Consider the following 24,397-nt stretch of genomic DNA (forward strand, 5'->3'; position numbering starts at 1 on the left):
CAGAAGGGGCAGCTGGGGGACAGCAGGCCAACCCCTCCCATGGGCAAATGGGGCCAGAACCTGCCAGTGCCAGGGGCAAGGGGCAAAGGCCCAGGGCCTCAGGAGGCAGGGGGAGACAGAGAGAGGCCAGCGAGTCCCACTCCCCTAGGAAAAGAAAGGGGACTAAGCAAGGCGGAAGGGGGCAAGGGCAGAGGGATTGGGGGCCCAGCAGTCACCCACCCAAAGGCCTTACCTGAGAAGGAGAAGCAGCAGCAGCCCCAACAACCCAAAGCCACGCCCCAGCTAGAAAATAGTAGCCTGGCCCAGGAGTTGCCAAAAGCCAAGCCACTCCAGGTGGGGCTAGTGGAGGCACTCGGCATGAAGCCCTGGGCAACCAGCCAAGGAGCCGCAGCTGGACCCACCTTCAGCCATCAGCTCAGCCAGGGAGGCCGGGCTGCTAGCCAGGGAACTGCAGCTGGACAGGCCTTCAGCAATCAGCCAAGGCAGGGAGGCTGGGCAGCCAGGGAACAAGGCACAGCTGGTGCTGGTCAGTGGGGCCAGATCAGCTACCCCAGCTGCAACTGCTTGGTGCAGCCCAAGACCAGGCTGGAAGAGGGGTGGGACAGTAGAAGGAAGCCCTATAAAAGCTGGCTGGGAAGAGCCCTGTGGTGGTGGATGTGAATGAGGAGTGATGATGTGGAGTGAGGACGGTGCAATGCAAGAGTGGAGGTTTGGAGGAGAGTTCTGGAAGGAAGGGATGAAGAAGGACACAGGGGGCAAGCAGGCCAGGTTGAGCAGGCCAGCGAGTGGACTGAGAGGGAGTCTGGGTGAGGTATACCGCCCCTCCTTCCACAGAGCAGGGTCCTGCAGAATCCCTGGCCCCCCTATGACGTCAGGAGCAGACCGCCCAGGGCCACGCCCAGCGGCAGCGGCGGCACGCCCTGACATCGCTTACTTGCAGGCTTCCGCCTAGTTCTGCTCTTTGCCGTTTTCCATGACCCGGCAGCACTCGAGGCGCCGCGCACATCTGCCGGCCTCCATAGGGACAAATGGGCAATTTACCCCCGCATTGATTTTCAGGGGGCTCTTCCCGCAGCGCCCCGGACCCTGCCTCCCTCACTGGGAGTCTGGGGGCTAATCCTCGCAGATCAGCCGCCCGGTCAGGGTGCTCGGGCGCTTCCTCCCGGACCTGCGGAGAGGAGCGTCCGACATGGCCGAGAAAACGAAACCAAATCCAGGAAAATGCAATTTCAAAGTAACTCCCCAGACTTTCTAATCACAATTTACCCTTCACAAGTAGAATTCAAAATACAAACAATTTATTCAACAAGGATGGTCGAATAATTAAAGCAGGATACACACATTTAAGAGCCCAGACTTAGGCAACACAATTTAAAGTTGGAAAAACTGAGATTATCAATTTTTCACTCTCCTTCTGAGGATTTCTTAAAGTCTCCCATACTCACTTCCCCACAGCTTGGCTGGCTTTCTTGAGGTTGTAGCTCTTTTCATGAACAACATCCCATTAAGCCTGTATTAAAGAGACAGGGCATTTTTCTCCTGGCCTCTTGGGAAGCCTACTAAGACGGTGGTGCTCCATCTATTTTATATGCATTCCCCCTTAAAGAATGTATTTAAATGGGGGTGCTATTAGATCTGGTCCTTATAGTGGATGTCCAGATGACACCCAGGACATGAACCTCTTTTCATCAGTTTAGTTTGGGGCACCAGTTGCACCCCCTCCTGGGGTAGCAATGCCAGTCATTGATGCCCTCATAACATCCAGGATAGATGACTGCAGTGCACTCAACATGCTGCTTCCTTTGAAGACAAGTTGGAAATTTCAGTTTGTTGAGAACACAGGAGCTGGATGATGAACTAGGATTTGCCATTCTTGTGATACTGTATTGTTTTATTTTGTTTGAGGGATATAAGCCACCTTAGGGGGTTTAATCTTCAAATATTTTAAATGAGTAAATTAAATTAAACATCAAACTTCAATTAATAATAGGCATGTGACTCCACAGTTCAACAGCCCATCAAGAAACCAATTATATATTTGGTCATTCAGTCTACATCCGTATTCAGATGCAGCTATGGATTATCACCAGAGTTAACAGATACCTGAAAAAAATAACATAAAAAGCAAACTAGAGGTACTGTTTCTTATCCCATAAATACAAGGAATGACTGACTGCCCAAAGATCTTCCTCTAGGATACAGATACAGAATCTGAGATACTAAGTGGTTGAGTGTATGTGGATAAGCACGCACACAGCTCCCTTTTCTGAAAGGGGTCGCAATCAATCGCAACAAAAATAAACAGGAATCTTGTGGCTCCTTAAAGACTAAAAAAGTGCCTTTTTTTCTTAACATGTTTTATGGAGTGGAGCACACTTTGTCAGTTGCAAGAGGTGGCCCACGACTGAGATATGTGTGGGCATGGGCATGATTGTGGGGGAAGGGCATTTATCCCACCCTTCCAAAGTGCAGAGTGGCTTACAATAAAAATACGCAATGAAACCTATTATGCACAGAAGAATACTTCTAAAATAAAGAAGACCAATTCCTACAATAGAAACCTAGCGATGATGATAAACCACAGTACAATTCTACCCTAATACACTGCTCTTTGAAGCGGAACCACTCCATTCCAAACACCTCAGAGAAACTGTCGTACACAGAGCTCCCTTTTATGACTGGGAAGTCAGTATCATACCTGAGGATCTGATTTGGACAAGGAAAAGGAGCTATACCTGGTTGTCCGGGAATTTTGCAGCAGAACTTAGAGCCATACTCTGTGGACATGAAGCGAGGTCCCTGTAAATATGACAGAGAGACCAACTGTTTTAGAAGTAGCCTACCACCTTCCCACACCCCATCCAGTTCTCTGCATAGGAGTAGGCTGGTTATTCCTGAGGATGCAGGGAAGATGCTGGGCTTGGATCCCTTACACTTCTGCACCATCACCTCCTCTTAGGATGAGAGCAGCTTGTACATCAGGACTGGGGGCACTGGGAATATATATTGACCATAATGCATTGGGGTGTGAAAGATACTTTTTCTTGCAGTGCACTTGGAAAACCAGTACATTCTGCTGCTCAAATACTTCTGAAGGCCCTTACAGCAAACCTCAGAAACTAGGAGGCTGTGGGCCAAGCAGCACCTCTTGTACTGGAGAGAGTTTCAAAATTAACCTGCAAATAGTAAATTGTGACCTCAGTTAAGCTTGGTTGTACCAGTGGCGCTGGCCCCTTTACTTATTTTTTTCTCTTTTCTTTTTCCTTCTGATGATAAGGAAATAAGCAAGGTTGAAAAGGAGGGGAAGCCATACAAACTTTTATTGATGGAAGTCTAAATAGCTGTTGCTGGATACTTGCACATCAGCTGCTAGGGTAGAATTCCTGGCTCATTTGCATGTAAATGGAAAGAGCAGCTAAAGATGAGGAAGGAAGCTAAAAACAAATAATATGTCCCACAACACAGGCTGGAGTAAAAGTTGAGTCCGCCATTCAAAGAATTGCAAACCATGCCACACAATTCCAAATACATCTCTGGCAGTATGGAAGTTCACTCCAGTCCTGACATTGCCCATTATCTTGATTGGTAGGACTGGGGATGAGTTTCTCTTAGCCAGGTAATCTTTCATTTTACTGCATCCAGAGAAGAAAGCTCTCCCTATTCCTCTAGTAACAAAATAAGGAAGGATCCACTAAACACCCCCTGCAATGGACTTACATATCTGCCATTTTCTACATCAACAGAGCCTTTTCCAAGTGACTTGTACAGCAGAGGGGTATGTTTGGGCTCCAGCCCTGTAACAGCTTGTGCTCCTTGGTCTGTTGTGTCAAAATGGACTTTCTTGACCTGGAAAATCAAACTCAGTTTGTAACTTAGAAGATTACGTATGCACAGCCAAAATATAAATTAGCTGGGGTAGAAACTGTTCAAAGCTATAGTAGGAAGTGGGGGAAGGGAGAGAGAAGCAAACTGTGAAAGCATAGCAGAAATCCTTCCTGAACATTTTGCCTCTTTTTTTGTTCTTTAAAGATAGTGTGGAGTAGGGGTGTGCAGAGTAGGGGTGTGCATTACGGAATCCTCAAGCCAAAAACATACATGAAAATCATTGTTTGGGGCCATTACTGTGGTTTTCCAAATGCAGGATGCTTGGGAATTTTGAAAGCCCTCTGTGAAAAAACTGAGACTCTTTTTGTGTCCAGTGCTTACCATTAACAATGCAGCAGGCATCTTGATTTCTTTGATTCTACTGATGTTCTGGGCAGTGGCTCAGAGAAGGGGGCTGCTGGCTGGTGCAAGCCAGGCACAGGGCCTGGCAGAACTGAGTTCCCCCTCTGTTGGGTAAGAGACCTTTTTTATTTGCAAGGATGATGTTTGGGTCACCTTCTTCAGGCGGCTGTAGAATTGGACCTTTGATCCAATTCACTTGAAGCTATGAGGTTCTTTAGTGGACAGGCAGCTCTAGCTCCATTGCATTATTGGTGTCATTTGGTTGAAAAACAGCCACTCCACCTCCTCCCCTAAAACGTCCCACATAGCAAATAATGGCAAAGCTGTGGTCCTTCTCCTTCTGCTCTTCCTTCAGGGGGGCTGTGCCCTTTTTATTTCCTTGCACATATGATAGCAGGGGGGATCTTGTTCATGGGCCCTTGGTCCCATGAACTAGTTCTGCTGCAATTTCAGTGGCAATTAATTGAAAAACAGCCATTCCAGGCTCCCAAATTTTCCCAATAGGGAGCTGATTGTGAAAAAGGAATAACTGAACAGCACAAGTGCCTCAGACAAGATGCAGACAGGAGTGATCAAGTTCTTTCTGGGACCATAATGCTTTCGGTATAAGATCTACTCAGTTCCATCATTCCGTGGTAAGACCAATTCAACCCTACATGGGCTAGTGTTGAAAGCAGTCTGAACATTTCCTCTAGTATTCACATTCTCAGACTAACCTACCTCACAGGGTTGTTGTAAGGGTAAAACAGAGAAGGGGAGAATACTGTAAGCCACTTTGGGTCCCCATTGGGGAGAAAACTGGGATATAAATAACTAAATAAATACATACCCAGTGTCTGCTTAGCTGTTGGAAGATGTGAACTGGCATGAGCATACCATTCCTGTTGGTTACCAATTTGTCTCCATGTCCAAAAGGAAGTGCTGGCCTTAATCTTGAAAGCTGTACTTAGCCTAGGATTGCCAGTTCTGGGATGGGAAATTCATAGAGATTCCCAGGTGGAGCTTAGGGAGGGCAGTGTTTGGAGAGTAAAGGGATCTCGGTGAGATATAATGTCATAAAGTCTACACACCATAGCAGTAATTTTGTCCAGCAGGACTGATCCCTGTCACCTGGATTCCACGAGATCTCCGGGCCCCACCTGGAGATTGGCAACCATAACAGCCTAGGCCCTGAGTGTCTCAGGAAGCAATTTCTTCTACATGAAGCTGCCAGGGTTATAAGGATCTGCCAATTAGGGTCCTGTCTGGGTGCCGTCCATTTCAGGGCCAATTCCTCATGCAAATGACGCCGTCACTTTGAGTGGCAATCGGAGAAGATGCTGACAGCCTGACACGTTGCTGGAATTCAGCTACCTCCCAACTGGCAGCACCCCAGGAGGAGGTAATAAGGGGCATGGCTTGTGATCATCTTTGCCTCCCAGAGTCATGCCACTGTCATCTGAGTGCAAGGAAAACTCCAGAGACACTGTCAGCGCTATCAGGGTTTGTCTTTCTCCTGGTTGTTGGTGGCATGGGGGGAGCAATGGGAATAGCTTCTGAGGCCCATGCCATCTTCCTAAGTCCAGGGTGAGTCCCTGCAGTACAGTTAAGGCTATTGGGGTTTCCTTGGACCAAGACACTTGATGTACAACCTGCTTGAGTCTCCAATATATTGAGCTGCTCATGGTCCTCTTGAGAAGTTGGCCTCTTTTAAGACCGTTGTGACTCTGGAATGCGCTTCCTCAAGCGGCTTGTTTTTGTTTTTCCCATGCCTGAGGCTTGATTTCAGGGATGTGTGTAAACAATTCAATTTCACCTGATGTTGGGAACTAGCTGGAAGAAAGCTGTATTGCTGTTTATTGTAGTTTCTTGGGTGTGGTTCTATGAATTTTTCACTTGGGCAAAGAGATGTTTACCCTTCACTGCAGCCTTCCTTTCTGCTGCATGGCATCTTGAGGGCTGTATCATTCACAGAGCATTTGCAAAATGTTATGGAAGTGAAACTAGAGGCAAGGGATTTCCATCTGTGGCACTCCACTTGTGGAATGCCCTAACCTCAGTGACTCGCCTGGCACCAGACACAGTTAGTTTCCCACTCCAGGTGAAAAGGCGCTGGCTCACCTGGTTTCTTTGTGGAAACATTGGCTCTTGTTTTCCTCTGTGTTTTTAATGTGTTGGTGGTTTTGTACTTGGATTAATTATTCATCTTATGTTTGCTTATTTTATCTTGCTGCATGGTTCAATTTACTTCATGCATTTATTGCTCAGGATTGCCAACTCCAGTTTGGAAAATTCCTGGAGATTTGGAGGATGGAGTCTGGGGACAGCAAGGTTTGGAGAGGGGAAGGACATAAGCAGCATATAATACAACAGAATCCACTCTCCAAAGCTGCCTTTTCCCCAGGGGAACTGATCTCTGTCATCTGAAGATCAGTTATAATTTTGGGAGGTCTCCAGGTAGGCTTACCAGTTGCCCATCAGTGGCGGGCAATCTCCTAGGGGGTTGCCTGGTTGCCTGGCGATTGCCAACCATCAACAGACAACCAGGAAAGCATGCACCATGCACACTCTTGGCAGGGTGCAATGATGTCACTTTCTGAGTGACGTCAGCGGACCAGCTGCGTGCGTTGGGGCCAATTTTGGCCCCAAATGGGCCAGAATTAGCCCTTTTTGGAAGTGACATCATCACAACTTCCAGAAGCGTACGCATGAGGAAACATGATGTCAGTCCCTGGTCCCCCAAATCCTGCTGGAAGGGTAAAGAGACCTGGGAACCTTATCTCCAGGCCCCACCTGGAGGTTGGAATCCTAGGCCAGAAAAGAACATATCTTAAAATGTTGCATTAATGTTGACTCAAAAGTCTGTTTTTAGTCTGTTTTTTTTCTTCTAATGCCTTTTCAGAATGTTTTCCATTATAGTTATATTATCATTGTTGTTATTTTATGCTTAAGGTGGAGTTTCATTATTATATCATTATATTGCATTTTAATATTGCTAGCCATCCTGAGAGCCTTTGGGTTGGGGGACAGGATAACAATGTTCTAAATATATAAGCAAAGAAATTTATTGTCCTATGTTCTGTAGGCAGGCCCAGTCAGGTTTACATAAAATGGTACCAGGTCCTTGACCCTGGATCTGGGAGCTGTTGACACAAGGCTTGCACCTGGTAGACCAGTTGATCCAGCAAGGGCAGCTTCCCAGGGCTCAGCCTAAGTAGGCTGGGTGGTTATTGGGTCCAGCTGCCCTGCTGACAGGTGCTGGAGTTCCTGAGGCCGTGTTGCGTACAGGCTGGGATCCTGCAATGAAGTACAGCCTTCAGTTCCCTGCTCAAATCCAACTAGAGGGTTGCAGGCAACCAGTCTGGCATGTCACCTCTTCTGTGCCCTATCAACCTGGGCCCTTTACTATTGCCATGCCTGCACAGAGGTCTGGTGGCTAACTAAGAGGCCGATAGTGAGGTCTCCCTTGCAGGGTTTGGCAGGGTGGCCTCTAGTGTTGATGGTGCATTATCAGTGCTGGTCCCTCCCTGGTTCCTCTGGTCCTCTTCAGCTACCAACTTTGATTCCTTGGGCTCCTCCCCTGAAGACTCCATGTCAGAGGCACTGAGCTGGTTAGAGGGAGTCACGAGAGTTATCTGCAGTGCTCTGCCAACCCCCAAACAACCCCCCAAACTAACTTTTCAGGGACTATTCGTGATTGCAGGGGGAAAGGGAAAGTGGGGGAAACCTGCCTATAAGAGCAGAAAGTTCATAGGATGCAGAACATTGTTTCCTATATGTATACGAATTCTTATATTGGATGTAAACATGTGCTTGAACACAGGTCTAAAAATGCACTTGTTTTGAAAGTTAATATAATACAACAAACAATACATAAAACCACCCTCCTTGCCATGTGGAGAACTTTGAGAAAACCTTGCCAAAAGTGGGAGGAGTTGGCAGAACAAAATCAATTAGGATCTGTTCACAAGATCCACTTGAGAGACGAAGTAACTGCAAAAAAATGACCTTCAAGAGAGGACAGAGGGTAGTTATGAGACACTGCACCCTTTGTTTAACTGGAGCAGTGACCCTTCAAGTTGTACTGAGTCTGGTCATCCACCAGAGTTAGTACAGAGTCTACTTTCTTCTTTAAAAAAAGAAATGCTGCTGCAGTTCAAGCTGCTGTGAAAGCCATACCAAATATCACAGGCTGTTTGTGGTATTTGTGGTTATTCAGCATAAGCAGGGAGGGGGGAAAACTCTGTGCAAGTTTAGAGGCGTTCTTTCTTGCTGCTTCACATTTTTCAAGGCAGATCTGTGCCTGAACCCTTGGTTACTTGAAAGGTGATTAAGACATAAAGAAAGAGACACTAATGTGACTTCAAGGTGAAAAAGCGTTCATGCCTCAGGTCTTGTCCAGTAATCTCCCTCCTTTTTCTACAGAATCCTAACAAAATCATAAGAATTTCAGTCAATGTGTTTTTGAGTACATGGAAGGTTTTAATCTTTTAAACTTGGAGGCCTCTTGTGAACATTATATTTAATGTTTTCTATTGTGTTAAGTTTTTTGTGGTATGCTAGTTTTATTTCTGTTACCTGCCTTGGGTCCCAGTTATCTGGGTGAAAGGTGGATCTATAAGTAAAATAAATAAATGCCAACTGAGGGCACACTTCATGATAAATCTGTTGAATCTTTTAATGAGTCACTAGACTTTTAAAAACTGAACTATAATACAGTATATGCATAACTGAAGCCTACATTTTACATACTTACAGTTTTAGTGGTAGGAAAAGAAAGGGGTTTCTCTCGAACATATCCACTTCCTGGCTGGTACACGCTCCAGGGAAGAGGGTATTTTCCATCTGGGAGCTGAAGTGGTTGGAAATGTTTAGTGGTCGTTGTCTGATAATTGTCTTGAAGGAGCTGCCTGATTCAGGAAAGAAAGAAGGAACAAGGGTCAGCACCTTGATCAAATGGAGTATTCAGGCTTTCTATGGCTGGAGAAGCACATGGCTGGAGAGAAGACTAAGTTCAAACAAGACCAAATGACAAGAATTGTTCTACTCCCTCTCCACTGTCAGTAGCAGTATAGGCTGGACAGTCAGCAGTAGTGAAGCAGGTAAAAACAGCTTCAGAGCGGCTCTGTACTGATACCCTTAAGGCATAGTTTTCATTTCCTAAGCTGAGATGTCAGCACTGGGAACCAAAAATGTCCTCTCTTTTGTGCCTCCATTCACTTAAGTTCCAATTTCCCAGGGTTACATGCAACTGCCTTATACTGAGCCAGACCATTGGTCTGTTAAGGTCAGTATTGGCTACTTTGTCTGGCGGCAGTTCTCTGGGGCCTCATGTGGAGGTCTTTCATATGATCTGCTACCCAAGCTTCTGCCACCATAGTGGGACACCATTTACAAGGTGCACTTTGCTATTGTACATTATGGGAACATGAGTGAAACTACTACAAATGGAAGCCTGTCATTGCTCCAGAGACCACCTGAGTTATGAGGATGTGATTATGTTAGTGTGTGGGAGGTATACATCACACAATACTATTCCAGATAATTCCTAGGTGAGATATCTACCCAACAGCTGGATTATCTACTTGGTCCAGACTTGGCTTGTATTGGACAACAGGTCGGTAATTGGCTTTGTATCCAGCTCCAGAGTGGAAACCGTTCTGAGGATGAAAGCCCACCTGACCTAGCAAACAAAAGGGAAGAAAACATCAGTGGCCACATTTTATTGCCAATGAATTCATTTATTTACTCACTTACTATGTATATTTACTGCTTTTCTGCCCAATGCACTCAAGGTGGCCTGCAACATAAACTAATGATTCACAATCTAATTAAGATGATAGGAAAGGAAAACCATAATGGGAAGGGAAGATGAAAATAAGCAAATGTAGGTACCAGTGCTTACAATGGTATATAATAGCCAGGTAAAATGGTTGGTGCAGAAGACAAGCCAGAGAGGAAAAGAGCTCAATGGCAATCAGTCTTAACCAAGATGATCAAGATGGTCTCGCTATTTCACTTGTCCTTTTTATTCAGCTTGGTTGAAAAGACTGTGCAGGAAATTATTCTGAGAGAAGAGCCTTATGAAGCCAGACATTCATCAGCCTGGAAAGGGAGTTGAGGCTTCTCCAAGGCCATGCAACTTTTGATGGATGTGCTTTGGTCTATAATGGTTCTTAAGCTTTAGAGAAGTTATTTACAAGCCTGCTCCTTAAAGCCCTGGTCATGCTAAGGATTTCACACATGTTGGACATGCATCCAGCTTCTGGCATTTACATTGCATTGTATGTACAACCTGTCTACACTGCTGTCAAAGTCAGGCACAGCCACTGGCACAGTAGGAAGCAGGATAATGATACAAAAGGGGGAAGTGATGGAGAGGAAAGCTTTTAAAAAATATGGGTACTAGTGCTTATAATTAGAGATTACGAACCACATTACGAAGTTCAAAACCCCACGAAATTGGCAATCTTGCGATCGCGATCCGGCGGTTCGTGATTGTCGCGATCCGGCGGTTCGTGATTGTCCACGGCAAACGAACCAGCGTTCGGAAGAGGCCTGGTTTGGTGCATTTGGCCGCGGTTCAGGAAGCCAGACAGTCAGGCGCCATCAATCAATTCCCCTGGCAACGGAGCCGGGGGAGTGCCTGAACTCTATCTGCGCTCCTTTTGTCGCCCTAGAAACCCGAATGGAAGCCCAGCTTACCTTGACTGGCAGGTCTTCCTTCCAACCATGGAGCTGCAAAGTGGTTACAAGTTGGGAGAAGACACCCGGGGGAGGGAGGGGGTATTCTGTAGCCACGGGCACTCTGATCTCATCCCTGCAAACCCTGATAGGCAGCTCTGACAGCCAAACACAGACCTCCTGCGTTGCTCTATGGGACCTCAGCTTATAAAAAACACTGTGCTCCTAGGCTGGCTTTCACTTTCAGCGAGCAGTGGAGTGTGAGAGCTGTTGCTTGCTACTTGCTAGCCTTTGGGGAGAGACAGAGAGAGTATAATTGAGCTTGGATTTTTGTGGGGGTTTCCTGGGGGCCTTGGATTGGAGAGGGTATAACTCCAAGATCCCTATTGCAATCTTGACCAAACTTGGGTGCTGGTTGGAGGAGAGCCTGCTACACACTCCCTGTGAATATGGGCTCTCTAAGTGCAACAGGGGCTGTTCTGAGCACCACGAACTGTGAACCAGTTCGGCAACGGGAAATGTCCGTTGCAGTTCGCGACTTCGGGATCGTCATCGGCACCGAACCACGAACTGCAGATTCATTATTTTTTTTTTGGTTAATGCCCATGTCTACTTATAATATTACATAATGATCAAGGAGAATGGCCAATGCAGGAAAGAATGGACTCCCTCCTCCTCAGGCATCTTACTGATAGCATCCCTACCAAAAGCTGTGCCATAGCTGGTGGCATAGAATTTCAAGGGGTCCATACTTCCACCAGAACTTGTTTTCACATATGGAGAAACAATCCCAAGGGGGAGACGCCCCATCTTCTCCGAGGATACAGAGGTAGTTTTCCTGACGTAGGATTTCCCTGGAGAAAAAGAGATTGAAGATGACTGTCCACTAATCATTTTGGATAGCAAGGGTTCTGCTCTGCTCTATGAGGGAAACTGGTACTCTGTCCTATGGCAAATATTTCTATACTGTGTGCACATCTCCCTAGAAACAGAATGAAGTCATACAATATACTGTGATGTCACAGAGTCTCTCTACACAAGACATGGGACATTCAAGTGAAATATCTTACACTTGTTCTCCCATTGGGGATGCACATGCCCTGCTAGGGAAACAGAGTACACTTGAATATCAGAGTCACTGATATTGAGCTGATATTGAGTGTTTCCGTGTAAGATGTTTAGTGTAGAGAGATTCATAGCAAGCACAGAATAAAGAAAAGGCAAATCATATAATACTATAAGGATAGCATAACAGTGCTGAGCCCTTAATCTTTCTTGATTGTGGAATGTGAAGCACTGAGATAACCAACATCTTCCACAAATATGAGATAGGTGATACTGTATTTATTGTTGTTGTTGTTATCATTATTATTTGATTTATAGTCTGCCTTTCTCACTGGGACCCAAGGTGGATTCCAAGTATGATAAAGTATAAGCCAATTACAAGATACAATAAGATTTGAATCTAATGGCAAAGATTTCTACTGAGACAAAATAATGCAAATGGACTGGAATTGTAGAATAGGGGGGAGGAAAACGCATGCAAATGGATCTGTGTAAGGCAAGAAGACAATCTGCATAAGAAAGACTTTATCCCAAATAAAAGTTATTTCCTGAGTTGAACCATTACGCTGCAGCTTTCTACAAAAATGCCCCCCTGACAAATAGTGTTTTGCACATTTTGCAAACTGATAAAAGTGTGGGGGCCTTCCTAATAGCCTCAGGTCAATCATTCCACAATGTAGGAGCCACCACACACAATATGGGTGAACGGACAATTATCAATTTTACGTGTTTGCAAGCTTTGGTTAGACAAGTGGACCTGTTGCAGCAAAATATAGCAGGAGGTCCTGCAGGTATCTGGGTCCAATGCTGTTAGGGGCTTTGCAGGTGATAACACTTTGAATTGAACCCAGAAACTGATTGGTAACCAATGGATGCCTGCAGAAAGGGAGTGATGTATAGATTCTGCTTGGTGCCAAATAGCCACATTCTGACCATAGTGCAGTTTCCAAAATGTCTTTAAGGGCAGATCCATGTAGAATGCATTACAGTAGTCTAGCCTTGAGGCAACCACAGCATGGATCCGCTTGGCCAGGTCAACAGAGTCAAGGTAGCCATCTTCTGAGCTAAGAGGAGTTGGTAGAAAGCTGGGGGGGGGGGTTGCAGCTGCATCAGCTTACTTCTTCAGCAATAAAGCTGGATCAAGTATAATCCCTAGGCTTTTACCTAGTTATACCCTTCTGCAACTTTCTTCTCCAGTCCTTCAATCGCTGCATCTACTGAGGCTTGCCACTCTTTATCTAATTTTTTCGCCATACTTGGACTTGGCTTAGAGCCCCCCCACATGTCCGCTCTCTTTCTTAAATCCGTTTTGCTTTTTTTCCTGTTTTCCCCTTAATATTACTCACTTTACTGGTCTCGATAAAAGAAAAAAAAATTCAGTTTGGATCCAAAATGTCAGGCGCAATTTCTGTATGGTAGCTGGAATCGCTTCTTCCCTCAGCTACAATGGCGTATTTCCTGTTCCTTTAGTCCCAATTTCTCACGATGCTTACTTTGTTTTGCTTCCGGGTCCTCTTCTCGCTGTTCTTCCTGCTTCCCGCTTGTTCTTGTCCTCTCTAGGCATACGTTGTCTCCTCCTCTCTCAATCTCCTCTCTCCTCGTGATGTTTCAACGCTATTTCCCAGCTCCCTCCTCCTCTCTCACACCCGTTATCTCTCTTCAAACCGCAAGAATGCGTAAACAATCCTTTATATCGATGTATTGTCGAAGGCTTTATATCGCGAATCCTTTATATCGCTCTTTTTGTCTTTAAAAGCTTGTCAAATTAGGGATTTCTTACTCAAACGCTGTTCCTTATTGTTTCCTCTATTTAATTAAGTCTTTTTATTACTTTAATATCTGGTCTTTTTTCTGCTTTTTCTGTTCGAAAGTCCGATAGCAATCTTTACCTTGCGCTGCTTTCTCGCATTGTCTGTGCTGTTTCCTCCGTTTCTAGTTGGTCAAATCTGGTACTGAGGCTTGGTTTCTGACGATTTTATGCCAATTCAATGAATCCAGAGGTACTGCAGAGTTAGTAGCTCGCCCTTCTCCAAGGGGACCTCAAGGTGGTGGGGAGAATTCTTGATTCAGAACCCCCCCCCCGTCACCGAGATCACACACTCTTGGGGCCACGTAGTGTTCAGGACCCCCTTCTCCCTGAAGGGGGGACGGTAGCAGGTGTTCAAGCGCCTCGCTTCCCCAAAACAGTATCTCGGATAGCCCAGCTCCCTAGGCTACTTCAGATCGCCATTAATCCCAAACCAGAAGTTGAACCACAGCATGGATCCGCATGGCCAGGTCAACAGAGTCAAGGTAGCCATCTTCTGAGCTAAGAGGAGTTGGTAGAAAGCTGGGGGGGGGGGGGGTTGCAGCTGCATCAGCTTACTTCTTCAGCAATAAAGCTGGATCAAGTATAATCCCTAGGCTTTTACCTAGTCAGCCAGACTAGGTGTTCCCAAGAGCAACCTTCTGAATCCATCCCATAAGTATCCATTTGAACGAATCCAAAGCATATCTCTTAATCCCTACTTGTACCTCCAAATGTTTCAACAGGATTGCATGGTTCACTATATCAAACCTGCTGATAAGTCTAGTACAAGTAGCCTTTGTCCACATCCTTTAGGGCTACTAGCGCCATCTCTGTCCCATAGCCCAGCCTGAAATGAAAATCTTCCTGTGAAAACCTTACTCAAGTCAAGAGGAATTGCGCAAAACCATGGCAATGTCCTTCAGTTCATAGGGGTTTGCATTAGGGATGTGTGTAAATACCCTATTTAAATATTTTTACTAAAACTAAACCAGATAGAAAAATGAATGACGGTAGGATTTGGAAACCTTAGGATCTGGCTGGTATTCTGACACACGACCAGCTGACTTTAGAAATGCTGGGAGGCGGAGAGACTCAGCAGACATGTAACTAATCAGCAGGATTATCCTCTTGCCACGAAAGGACTACAGAAGGCTAGATGGACCAGTGGTCTGACTCAGAATACATCAGCTTCTTAGGGCCAGAGAATACTACAGAGAAGTCTGGCAGGCAGCAACCTCGTCCCTCACCCACTTCTAAATCTACCTTGTATAGCCTTTGTACTTCAGACAGTTCATGAACGAGCTCTCTACACTCCTTCAGTCCCCTGCTATCGCCAACCCCAATTCCTCCTTGTGAGGACACCATTTCTTACCTCCCAGACAAAGTACTGGTTGCTGGTAGATTGCTATAAATAGAAACCTGATGACACCTCAAAGAACCAAACCAGTCACTTAAGTAAGTTAGAAACTTGCTGGAGGAATGCACAGACTTAAAGACTAACAGTCTGTATCCTAGCAACCAGCACATAGCAACCCGCTCAGACAACATACTGACTTCCAACAATTGGAACAGGAGATTCACTTCTATAGATAGTGCTGAGACCTAGAAAGGAGTAAAGTAGCCCTTAACATACATAACCAAATCTATAAAATGTAATCTCATCAGGTGCTGTGTATTGGGATTCCATCCCAACAATAGCTGTCAGGGTTTGGGGGTGTGGGAGAAGGTTGTGTGCAGTCATCGTGTCAAATTTGAATGGACCCCACACTGGCATTGTATGGTTTTTGCTAAAAGAATATATGCCTCAACTAATTCCTCATTTCACCACCACATGCTGCTTGAACAAGAGAAAATAGAGCAAATGAAAGTTTTCAGCATTTACTATATTCATGATCCTAAAACAGAAAGCAGCATTGAGTGGAAAGAAAAGAACACGCAGAGGCAACATGACTTCCACAGGTCTTCCATCTCAGCTGCCAATGACACTGAAGTCTGGAATTTCTTCTCTGGTACAGAATCTGCCAATTTAATCTACTATCTCCCCCCTCCCCCTTCTAGCCTCTGTTTTTCGTGGATAAAGGGGAACAGTCGCTGATCTTGACCAAAAAGATCATGGAGGATGTTTCTGCACAACGGAGGCAAACCTGGCTTTATCTCTTAGTTAAACGTGCCAAAAAGGGAATCTTAGAGACCCAGAATAAAATAGTTTTGGAGAGAGGCAAGACCAAAGGAGTAACACAATTATATGGTCTTTTGTGGATTAGAAACTGCCTAACCCCTATCATTATGTGCTGAGGCCCAGGTGCAGAAGCATCTGAAAATAGCAAGAATGTCCAACTTCACAGAAGCAAAGAAAGTTCAAAGATGAAATGCATTGGCTGAGAGCCAAAAGATATTCGTATGTACAAGAAACTTGTAATCACTATTTTAAAATAGGCTTTGTTATGATAAAAAGCAGGAATGAACTAATTAACAAAGATGTTAAAAAAGAGAACCAGTATAGCATAGTGGTTAGAATGTTGGACTAGAATCCAGGAGAACCAGTTTCAAATCCTTACTCTGCCATGGAAGCTTGGGTAAACTTGGGCCAATCAAACATTCTCAGCTTGACCTACCTCACAGGGTCGTTGGAAGGATAAAATAGAGGACAGGAAAATTATGAAGCCACTTTGGCCCTTGTTGATGAGAAAAGTAGGGTATAAATTAAGTAAAGCAAAAGTAAGTATAGATAATTTGAGATATTCAAGAATGTATACCCTTATCAAGTGGGACAGCTAGCTATTGTTAGAAGATTTTAAGAACCTATGAATATGGGAAGTAGAATGTATGGGAGCTTCTTTTTAGAAGGGGCTCCTTGCATATAACTTGCTATTGGGTAAGATGTTTTTATGGTTCCATGTAATTGCTTTCCTTTAATTATCTGTGTGGAAAAAGCTTCAGAGAGAGTGGAAACCTTAATTCACATCAAAGAATTCACACGGGGAGAAACTATATAAATGCCTGGATTGTGGAAAAAGGTTTGGATGGAAAGATAGCCTGCGTAGTACTAATGAATGGTGTAATTTTCTGTTGAGTCAGTTAGTGTCAAAGATGCAAAATGGTTATGCTGTAATAAAGGATAAAAAGGGAGCAAAGATTCTCTAATAATATAAAACAGAAATATTGAGGTATACCTCTCGCCAGGAATTAAATGATCTGATATACAACAGCTAAGTAGACATCTGGAGTTTCTAAAGTGCACACTTATATCTGAATCAGGCCTATCCAGAGGCATTCAAAACAGTTTGCAGAAAAAATATTGAAATATGTGCTTGTAAAATCCCAAAAGTCAGAATGGGATAAATAAGAATTTGTAATGGATCAGAAGCATGAAGTCCAGGACTATATGCAATTTCTGAGCTCTCTCAAAATAACCTTCCTCACAGGGTTGTTGTGAGGACAAGGGAGAACAATGTTGCAAGATACTTTGGGTACCAACTGGGGAGGTAAAAGTGGAGTATAAATTTTAAAAAGCTAGATTAAAATATAGAACAAAAAAATTGTGTATGATTTTTCTCTCAAGCTGTAGAATTTGGCACTGACTCTGTGGAATGACCTTTAGGCATAAAGCACAGAGCCCTTAACATGTCATGAAGCTTTAAAGCCACAGTAGAGCTATGCAAACTGTGTATCAGCTCTGATTATGCAAATATTTCATTTTCTTCAGTAGAAACAATCAGCATTTCGTAAGTTTACAATGACACCATGTGGTAGTTTCTAGGTAATGCCACAGAAAGAGAAATTCACAACCAAGAAAAAAAAAAGCATGGCTAAAAAAACCTGGGAAGACCACTTGTTATTTCAGAGTGCTACAGAGCTACACTTGGAAATAGCTGAATACATTACTGTTGTTCCAAAGCTTTAATTAAGGAGTTTCAAAAAGTATCCCTGTGCAATATAAACAAGGTCTTATGAGAATTACTGTTTGGTTTAAAGCGTTATATCTGCGGTTACTGAAGTCATATGGATCCAAGGCCCATTTTAACACACATTATTTTGAAAATATCTGACTCCCAGCAACTCGGCACATGTGTAAGAAATGAATGGGAATAGGCACAAGTTGCACAGACTGTTTGCTCAAAGCTCTTTGCTCAATGGAACTTTTAAAACAGAATACAGTTAACGGGCTGGATCCATCCATAGGTTCTGACAGGTGCAGATGGCCCCCCGCCCCCGCACACACTTCAAATCACAAGGATATCAGAGTGAAGGGTGCTCAGTTAAGCCCTGACAGACAAAAGATTATTCTAAAATAAATTTTGTTAGCCTATAATGTGTCACCAGACTCATGTTTTATTTTGCCACTACAGACTAACAAAAGTACCCACCCGGAATAATCAGAAGATGTATCTTTTATTTAAACACCAGTGGCATTTTTTGGTATACAAAAGATGTACGAATTCTTCTACATTCACAAAATTGGTAGCTTGAGTATTCACTATTACCAACTTGTTAAGTAACAGTATCCAAAGAGGACCGGCAGTGATGAGGAAATATCTGGTTACTGCTCACAAAACATGTATGAGGGCAGGCTGCCAGGCTCAGTCTCTGATTACACATCACAGTATTAATGCCATAAAAGAGCTACATTTTGACGTTTTTCCTAAAATGCAAATATTGGCAGTGTCAACATGGATTCCTTGGAACTACAGCAAAATTCCAAAGAAAGATGGTTATGAACTGCCACCCTCAAAATTACAGACGGTTCCCACCCAAAAGCAAAAGGTACAGATAAGAAACTTGGCTTTGAAGAGTGATTGTGTTCAAGGTGGCTGGTAAGAATATATTTCCTCAGGTTTAGACTTACAGGGATACCAAAACTCTGCAGATCTATTAAAACTATCTACTCCCACAGCCTGATGTATCTGAATGGGTTTCTGAAGGCTCTAAGGGATTTTTCCATTGATACAGTTGGTCTTCCTGTCAATAACTTGGTTGACCTTCAGAATTAGGAAAAGAAAAAGACAACTAGAGTGATAGTGGAGAAAGACTTGAGTCAAATCCAGGAAGCTCATTTTAAAGCATATTCTGTGGTTGTGCTGGCACTGAAGAAACCTTTTCCTACCACCGTTGCACTGCAGCGTAAACCAGCAGAACTGTTCTGGGTGGCTAGAGACCTGTTGTGATCTGGCTTGCTACCTGAAGGTTCACTGTGATCATTTTGCAGATGAAGTCTCTTGCAGCTATATCAATTTGAACTCTACATCAGCAATGACAGTGTCATGGTGTCAGGGGGCTGATCTGCCTCCAGGCCCAGGTGCTGCCCAGGCCACATATATCCATGGGAGCGAAGAATTCTTATCAACCCGTTCCGGCCGACCTTGATGTCCTCGCCTTCCCAGGCCTTCTAGACAGGACTAAGGGGGGAGGCTGGGAATGGGTGTTTGAAGTGTTGTTACTTTCATTTTGTGTGTCATTCTCAACAAAGCTTTCGTTCAGCCAAGGCTTTCCTAATCCTTGGAATATGGACACTTGTATCCTGAGCAGTCTTTCAATAAACCTTTAGGAATCAAGAAACGTTGTGCTTCTTGCAGAAGGGGGGAGACGAACACTAGATAACTGGGATTCCATAGTCTGACAGTCAAGCCATTTGGCATACTTTTCAGTATATTCTGACGTTGTAGACGAGATCCTTGGATGTTTGAGGCCTACCACCTGCTTGTATGACCCTTGCCCTTCCTAGCTAATTAAATCTGCTGTGCGTGTGCAGGGGTGCTTGCTAACTGGGTCTGAGAGGTGATTAATGCCTCCCTGAGGGAGAGGGTGGTTTTCATCTGGTTTGAAACAGATTTTCCATCTGGTTTGAAACAGTTTGAAACCTGCTACTAATGAAGCATACCCTGAACCTAGGATATTTCAATAATTTTAGACCAGTCTCAAATATTCCATTCTGGAACAAGAAGACTGAATGGCACTCCTAGATGAAGCAGACTGTTTGGATCTTGTCCAATCTGGTTAAGGGACTGAAACAGCCTTAGTCGCCCTGGTGGATGGCCTGTGCTGAGAGAGGGACAGAAGGGTAACTCTGTTGATTCTCCTGGACCGGTCACTGGCTTTTGATACCATTCAATCATAGAACCCTTCTGGATCACCTTTGCGGGTGGGCCTGGGAGGTACTGTTTTGCAGTGGTTCTGGTTCTAGAGAGTTCAAAAGGGGAGGTAGCAGATTGCTGTGCAGCCCTTTGGCTTTGGGGTCCTGTAAGGCTCTATCTTGTCCCATTTTTCAACATCTAAATGAAACTGCTGGATGAGGCTATCTGGAGCTGGGTTGTCACCGATATGCAGATAGCACTCAGCTCAATTTAGCACTTCCAGCTGATCCCAGGGAGGCTGTAGAAACCCTGGTGCCTGAAGGCAGTTTTGGAGTGGATGCAGGATAATAAACTAAAGCTTAATACCAAGAAGATAGAAGTGTTACTGGTGAGCAGAAGGTCTGATGCAAGATTTACAGTGCCACCTGTTCTGGAATGGACTGTGATCCCCTTAAAGGACAGGTCCATAACCTGGGAGTACTTTTAGACCCAGGTCTACTATGGATAAGCAGGTGGCAACTGTGGCCTGGAGTGTCTCTTACCAACTTTGACTGGGCAGAAAGATCTGACCCCTGTGGTACATGCACTGGTTACATCTAGATTAGATTACTGCAGCCAGGATGTTGACTAGAATAAGTCTAAGGGACCATATCATTCCAGTCATGGCCTATCTAGGCTGACTACCCATCTGTTTACAGTCAGTTCAAAGTACTAGTTTTGACCCTTAAAAACCCTATATGGTTTGGGATTAATATATATGAAGGACCATCTAAGCCCTTACAAACCTAACCAACCACTGTAGTAAAATCTTCCAAGGTGCCACTTTGATGGTCCTGATGACAGGAGAAAGGCAGGGTACAAATTTTGTAAATAAACAAACAGTAATTTATCTAAGCCAGGATTTCATCTGTGGATACAATTTTTGAATGCAATGATTACTATATAAGGCTTCCATAAAAACATGATTCTCATTATGTTATACTTTTCTGCAAAAGAAGCTTCTTTGTATTGTATAATATCCCATGTCCTGGGATATTATAATGATCCCATGTCCTGGGATCATGCAAGATAACACTTCAGTTAAATAGTTTCAGGTAGGTAACCATGTTAGTCTGTAATAGAAGAGCAAGATTCGGGTCCAGTGGCAAAAACCTACTAGATTTTCAGGGTATGCGCTTTTGAGAGACAAAGCTCCCTAGTTTCTAAACTGATGATGGTTTCTTTGTCATGGACAGATCACCATCTGCTCAAGTTTAGACTTACAGGGATACCAAGACTCTGCAGGTATGAGAAAACAATTTCTAAATGGACCAGAATACACCATCATGTGTTTTGACTGCATCAATCTCCATGCAGTTATAAACAGATGGCACTGCTGAAATGCATCCCAGATCAGAAACCATATCATCTGCAGATCTTCTCAGTGACTTTCCTCTTCAGGAAAAAGGGCTTAAGCTTTATTATAGGAAAAATGCATTAAACTGACTACTCAAATGGGAGAATTTCAAGAACAGTACTCAGAATAACACATTTTCTGAGAGGTCCAATCTCCAACATGTATGGTTTTATGTTTCAGTGTCCAGAATCAGACTTCTGAAGAATGCCACACAGGATTAGTGTGGAGCTTCAAACACATACTCCAAGTCTGGTTGTTGCAGTCTTTGCTCTCTGTTCTTGTTTCTGGTAAACTCCCTAAGCATCTCCATGACTTCATTCTGAAAGATTTCTGGAGCCGGCTTTGTTTCTTTAGGAAGAAAAAAAATGTGATTAATAACTGTGTTGCTATTGTCTGAAGGTAATTTATAAGTCTAATAATTTTCCAAAACCTAGTTAGTCCTCCCACATAAAACAATTTAACAAGCCTAAATAGCAAAATAACAGGAATGGTGTTATATACAGTGCAATTTTTCCCATATACATGTATTTTGCATGTTGTTTCTGCTAGTTATTGAGGTGGTTTTGAATACCTGTTACTGTGATAAAAAATGCAGGTTTCTGAAGCAAGGAGGGTGGAGCACGCTGTGACTAGATGGTAGTGGTACCCTAGGAGGCAAACTGAGCTGCAGTTTTTAGTCAGAGTGCTGATGGAAAGTACTCGGTTTAGTTCAGAGAGTGTGTGGAAGCCTGTCTAGTGAGAGGAGAAAGTTCTGTTATTCTATAAGCGAAGAGCTGAAGGAAGAAGACTGTGTGTTTCACTTAGTGGATTAAGTTCATAAGTGGCAATAGGTCTTTGTGATGTTCATTATTTTTAGCTTAAGTAGCAACTGGGTGGAAAATTAGTATTTGTGACTGGGTCTGCAAATAAACATTTAAGGATCTATACCTACTCTGAAACTACCAAGCTTATGAACATATTCTGAAACCAATATGCTTATCAATACTCTGCAACCATTCTGCATACGTACTTAACTATTTCTAGTTAAGCAAAACACCTGTTTCATCTAGCATAAAGGATCCCGTTTTTCTTCACAGCCATCCCCCATGTGCAGACCATTATGTAATACTACTATCTATAACTAAGATTTCTTATAAGTCAAAGTGAGAAGGAACTAAGGCTAAAACCTTTGGTAGCAGTGGTAATCTAAGAGAACAAAAAGAAGTAAGGGAAACCGCACTATACAGGTCACAGGGGGCAAGGCAACAACAAAAAGGAACTCTAACCAACTGTAACTAAAGAAAAGCATTTTAATGAAAACTATTGAGCTTGGAGTTGCTTAACAAACTAATGTAGGCTTAATATCATCATAACGTACATAAGTAGCCCAATCCTACACATACTAATCAGAAGGAAAGTGATCAAAGGAGTAAACTCCCAAGCAAGTATGCATAACAATTATAGCCTTAACGCACAGAATACAATACAATTATATACTTGCTTGGCCTAGAAAAACATTCTAAGTAATCATATCAAGTTTTGCATTTTATTCACACTAGGACACAATGAAAACTAATGCTTCGTATCCAACCAACTATGCACAGAAATTGCTCCATATTCCTCCCTGTTCCTATAGCCCTTCTAATCCTGAAAAGATCATACTTGAAGTCATAAGATCCGCAAAGAGGTAAGGCTGTGTGGGTGTATGGGCTGCACGCAAGGGAAAGGAGCAAGTTCACCCTTTGACCTTCACTCTATCTGTCTTCCCCATACAGCTATTCTTCCATGAAGCTCTTACAAACTTGGGAATGATCTTTCTGGAGATCAGAAGAGGCTGCTGGAATGGACAGGAATGTAGGAAAACTCTATGTTTGTAGACAGAGTGATAAAATATTGTCTAGTCATTAGCATGTTGGGTTACGGTTGGAGGAACCCAGTCTCAAATCCCTACTCTGCATGGTGCTTCCTTGGGCCAGTCACACTTGCAGCCCAACCTACCTAACAGAATTATTGTGAGGATAAAATTAAGAGGCAAGTATGCCATCCTGAGCTCTTTAGGGAAAGGTGGGATAAGAAGTAAAGATGTGTAGCTTTAGTTGTGCTGAAATGTGAAGGAGAATTTTGAAGGGCCAGCATCAACTTTCTAGGTGTTTAGACATCCATGCACCAGGGAGTTTTTTCCACCAAGCACTGCTTGCAAGAACACTACGACACATTTTACAGATGGCAAACATCCCACAGGACTATGCATACCACCCTGCTTCACATACAAATAAATCATCCCAGAAAGGAAAAAAGATCACAAAGGAAACGGAAGTATGGCACCCCCAAAAGATGCCACTTCGTGTTACCTGTTGCCCAGTAGTAGATATCCCAGTCATTACTAGGCTCATTAATCAGGCGGTCATAAAGGTCCAGCTGTCGTTCATTCATTTGAGCCAGATTTTGTTTAGCAAAGAAACTGAAACAATAAAACAAAACCACAGCAACGGATGTTGCGGAACAGAAAGGAGCCTAGGGAAGCAGGACCACCGTCAACCCAAATCAGCAATGAGACGTTGGGATAGCTAAACCCCCCAAGCCCATCTGTCAGGAGGCGAGAGACTCACCTGAGCAGAAGGCAGTTCTCCAGCATGCCCCTCTTGCGACTCTCATACAACAGCCTGGCGCGCTTGGTCTCCACGGGCTCGTGGGGCCGCGGCTGCCAGGGCGGCAGCGGAATCTCCAGCAAGTCCCGGCCAGAGTCCGACGGCGAATCCCCGCGATAGGCACGCCTTGACAGGGGGAGGACGCAGAGGGAGCGAGGCAAGAAGCTCTGAGACAGAAGGGCAAGGAGAGCACGACAAACGGCCAAGTCAGAGCCGGGTCCGTTTAGGGCCCGAGATTACTAATCCTCCAGCCTGCAACAAGGACTCAGAGACACCTCCTTCCCGAGACGCCGGTCGGGAAGTTCTGCACGGCCAGCAGGCGCCCTACCGCGCCACGCCCCCCCCGTAACCCCACCCCCCCGTCTCACAGTGGATCCGTAAACTTCCCCCCTTCCTCTTACTCACGCGAGCGATCAGCGCCGCCATTCTGGTTCAGCCGCGAGCATTCGACGTCGCCCTCCTCCGCGACAGGCGGGCGCTCTACATTCCCTTCACGCCTTTCCTCTTGCACGCGCACCGCCTCCCCTGATAGGTGGTTGTTTTGTGGGGTTTTGCGCGG

General features: G+C 44.3%; 2 protein-coding genes across 3 annotated transcripts in view; both read right to left on the bottom strand.

The window, feature by feature from the left end:
* The window catches only part of PPP1R32 (protein phosphatase 1 regulatory subunit 32), a 30,286-nt gene extending 15,095 nt beyond the window's left edge, over positions 1–15,191 (bottom strand). Inside the window, exons 1-6 of one of the 2 annotated variants that reach the window (XM_054970258.1) lie at positions 15,117–15,191; positions 11,595–11,744; positions 9,772–9,889; positions 8,963–9,116; positions 3,718–3,846; positions 2,736–2,799 (exon numbers count right to left, since the gene is read on the bottom strand). In XM_054970258.1, coding sequence (XP_054826233.1) covers positions 2,736–2,799; positions 3,718–3,846; positions 8,963–9,116; positions 9,772–9,889; positions 11,595–11,700 — 571 coding nt within the window. In that variant the 5' untranslated portion in view covers positions 11,701–11,744; positions 15,117–15,191. Of the gene's footprint in view, positions 1–2,735; positions 2,800–3,717; positions 3,847–8,962; positions 9,117–9,771; positions 9,890–11,594; positions 11,785–15,116 lie in introns of those variants that run through there. The other variant, XM_054970257.1, reaches the window with a different exon arrangement.
* Positions 15,192–21,362: 6,171 nt separating this feature from the next.
* SDHAF2 (succinate dehydrogenase complex assembly factor 2) lies at positions 21,363–24,385 on the bottom strand. The gene is made up of 4 exons (XM_054970368.1): positions 24,244–24,385; positions 23,800–24,005; positions 23,542–23,651; positions 21,363–21,559 (listed from the first exon to the last, which is right to left on the bottom strand). The coding sequence occupies exons 1-4, from the start codon at positions 24,262–24,264 to the stop codon at positions 21,429–21,431; spliced, it is 468 nt and encodes a 155-aa protein (XP_054826343.1). The 5' UTR covers positions 24,265–24,385; the 3' UTR covers positions 21,363–21,428.
* Positions 24,386–24,397: the final 12 nt, after the last annotated feature.

Source organism: Eublepharis macularius, chromosome 2, assembly GCF_028583425.1.
Source record: "Eublepharis macularius isolate TG4126 chromosome 2, MPM_Emac_v1.0, whole genome shotgun sequence".
NCBI lineage: Eukaryota > Metazoa > Chordata > Lepidosauria > Squamata > Eublepharidae > Eublepharis > Eublepharis macularius.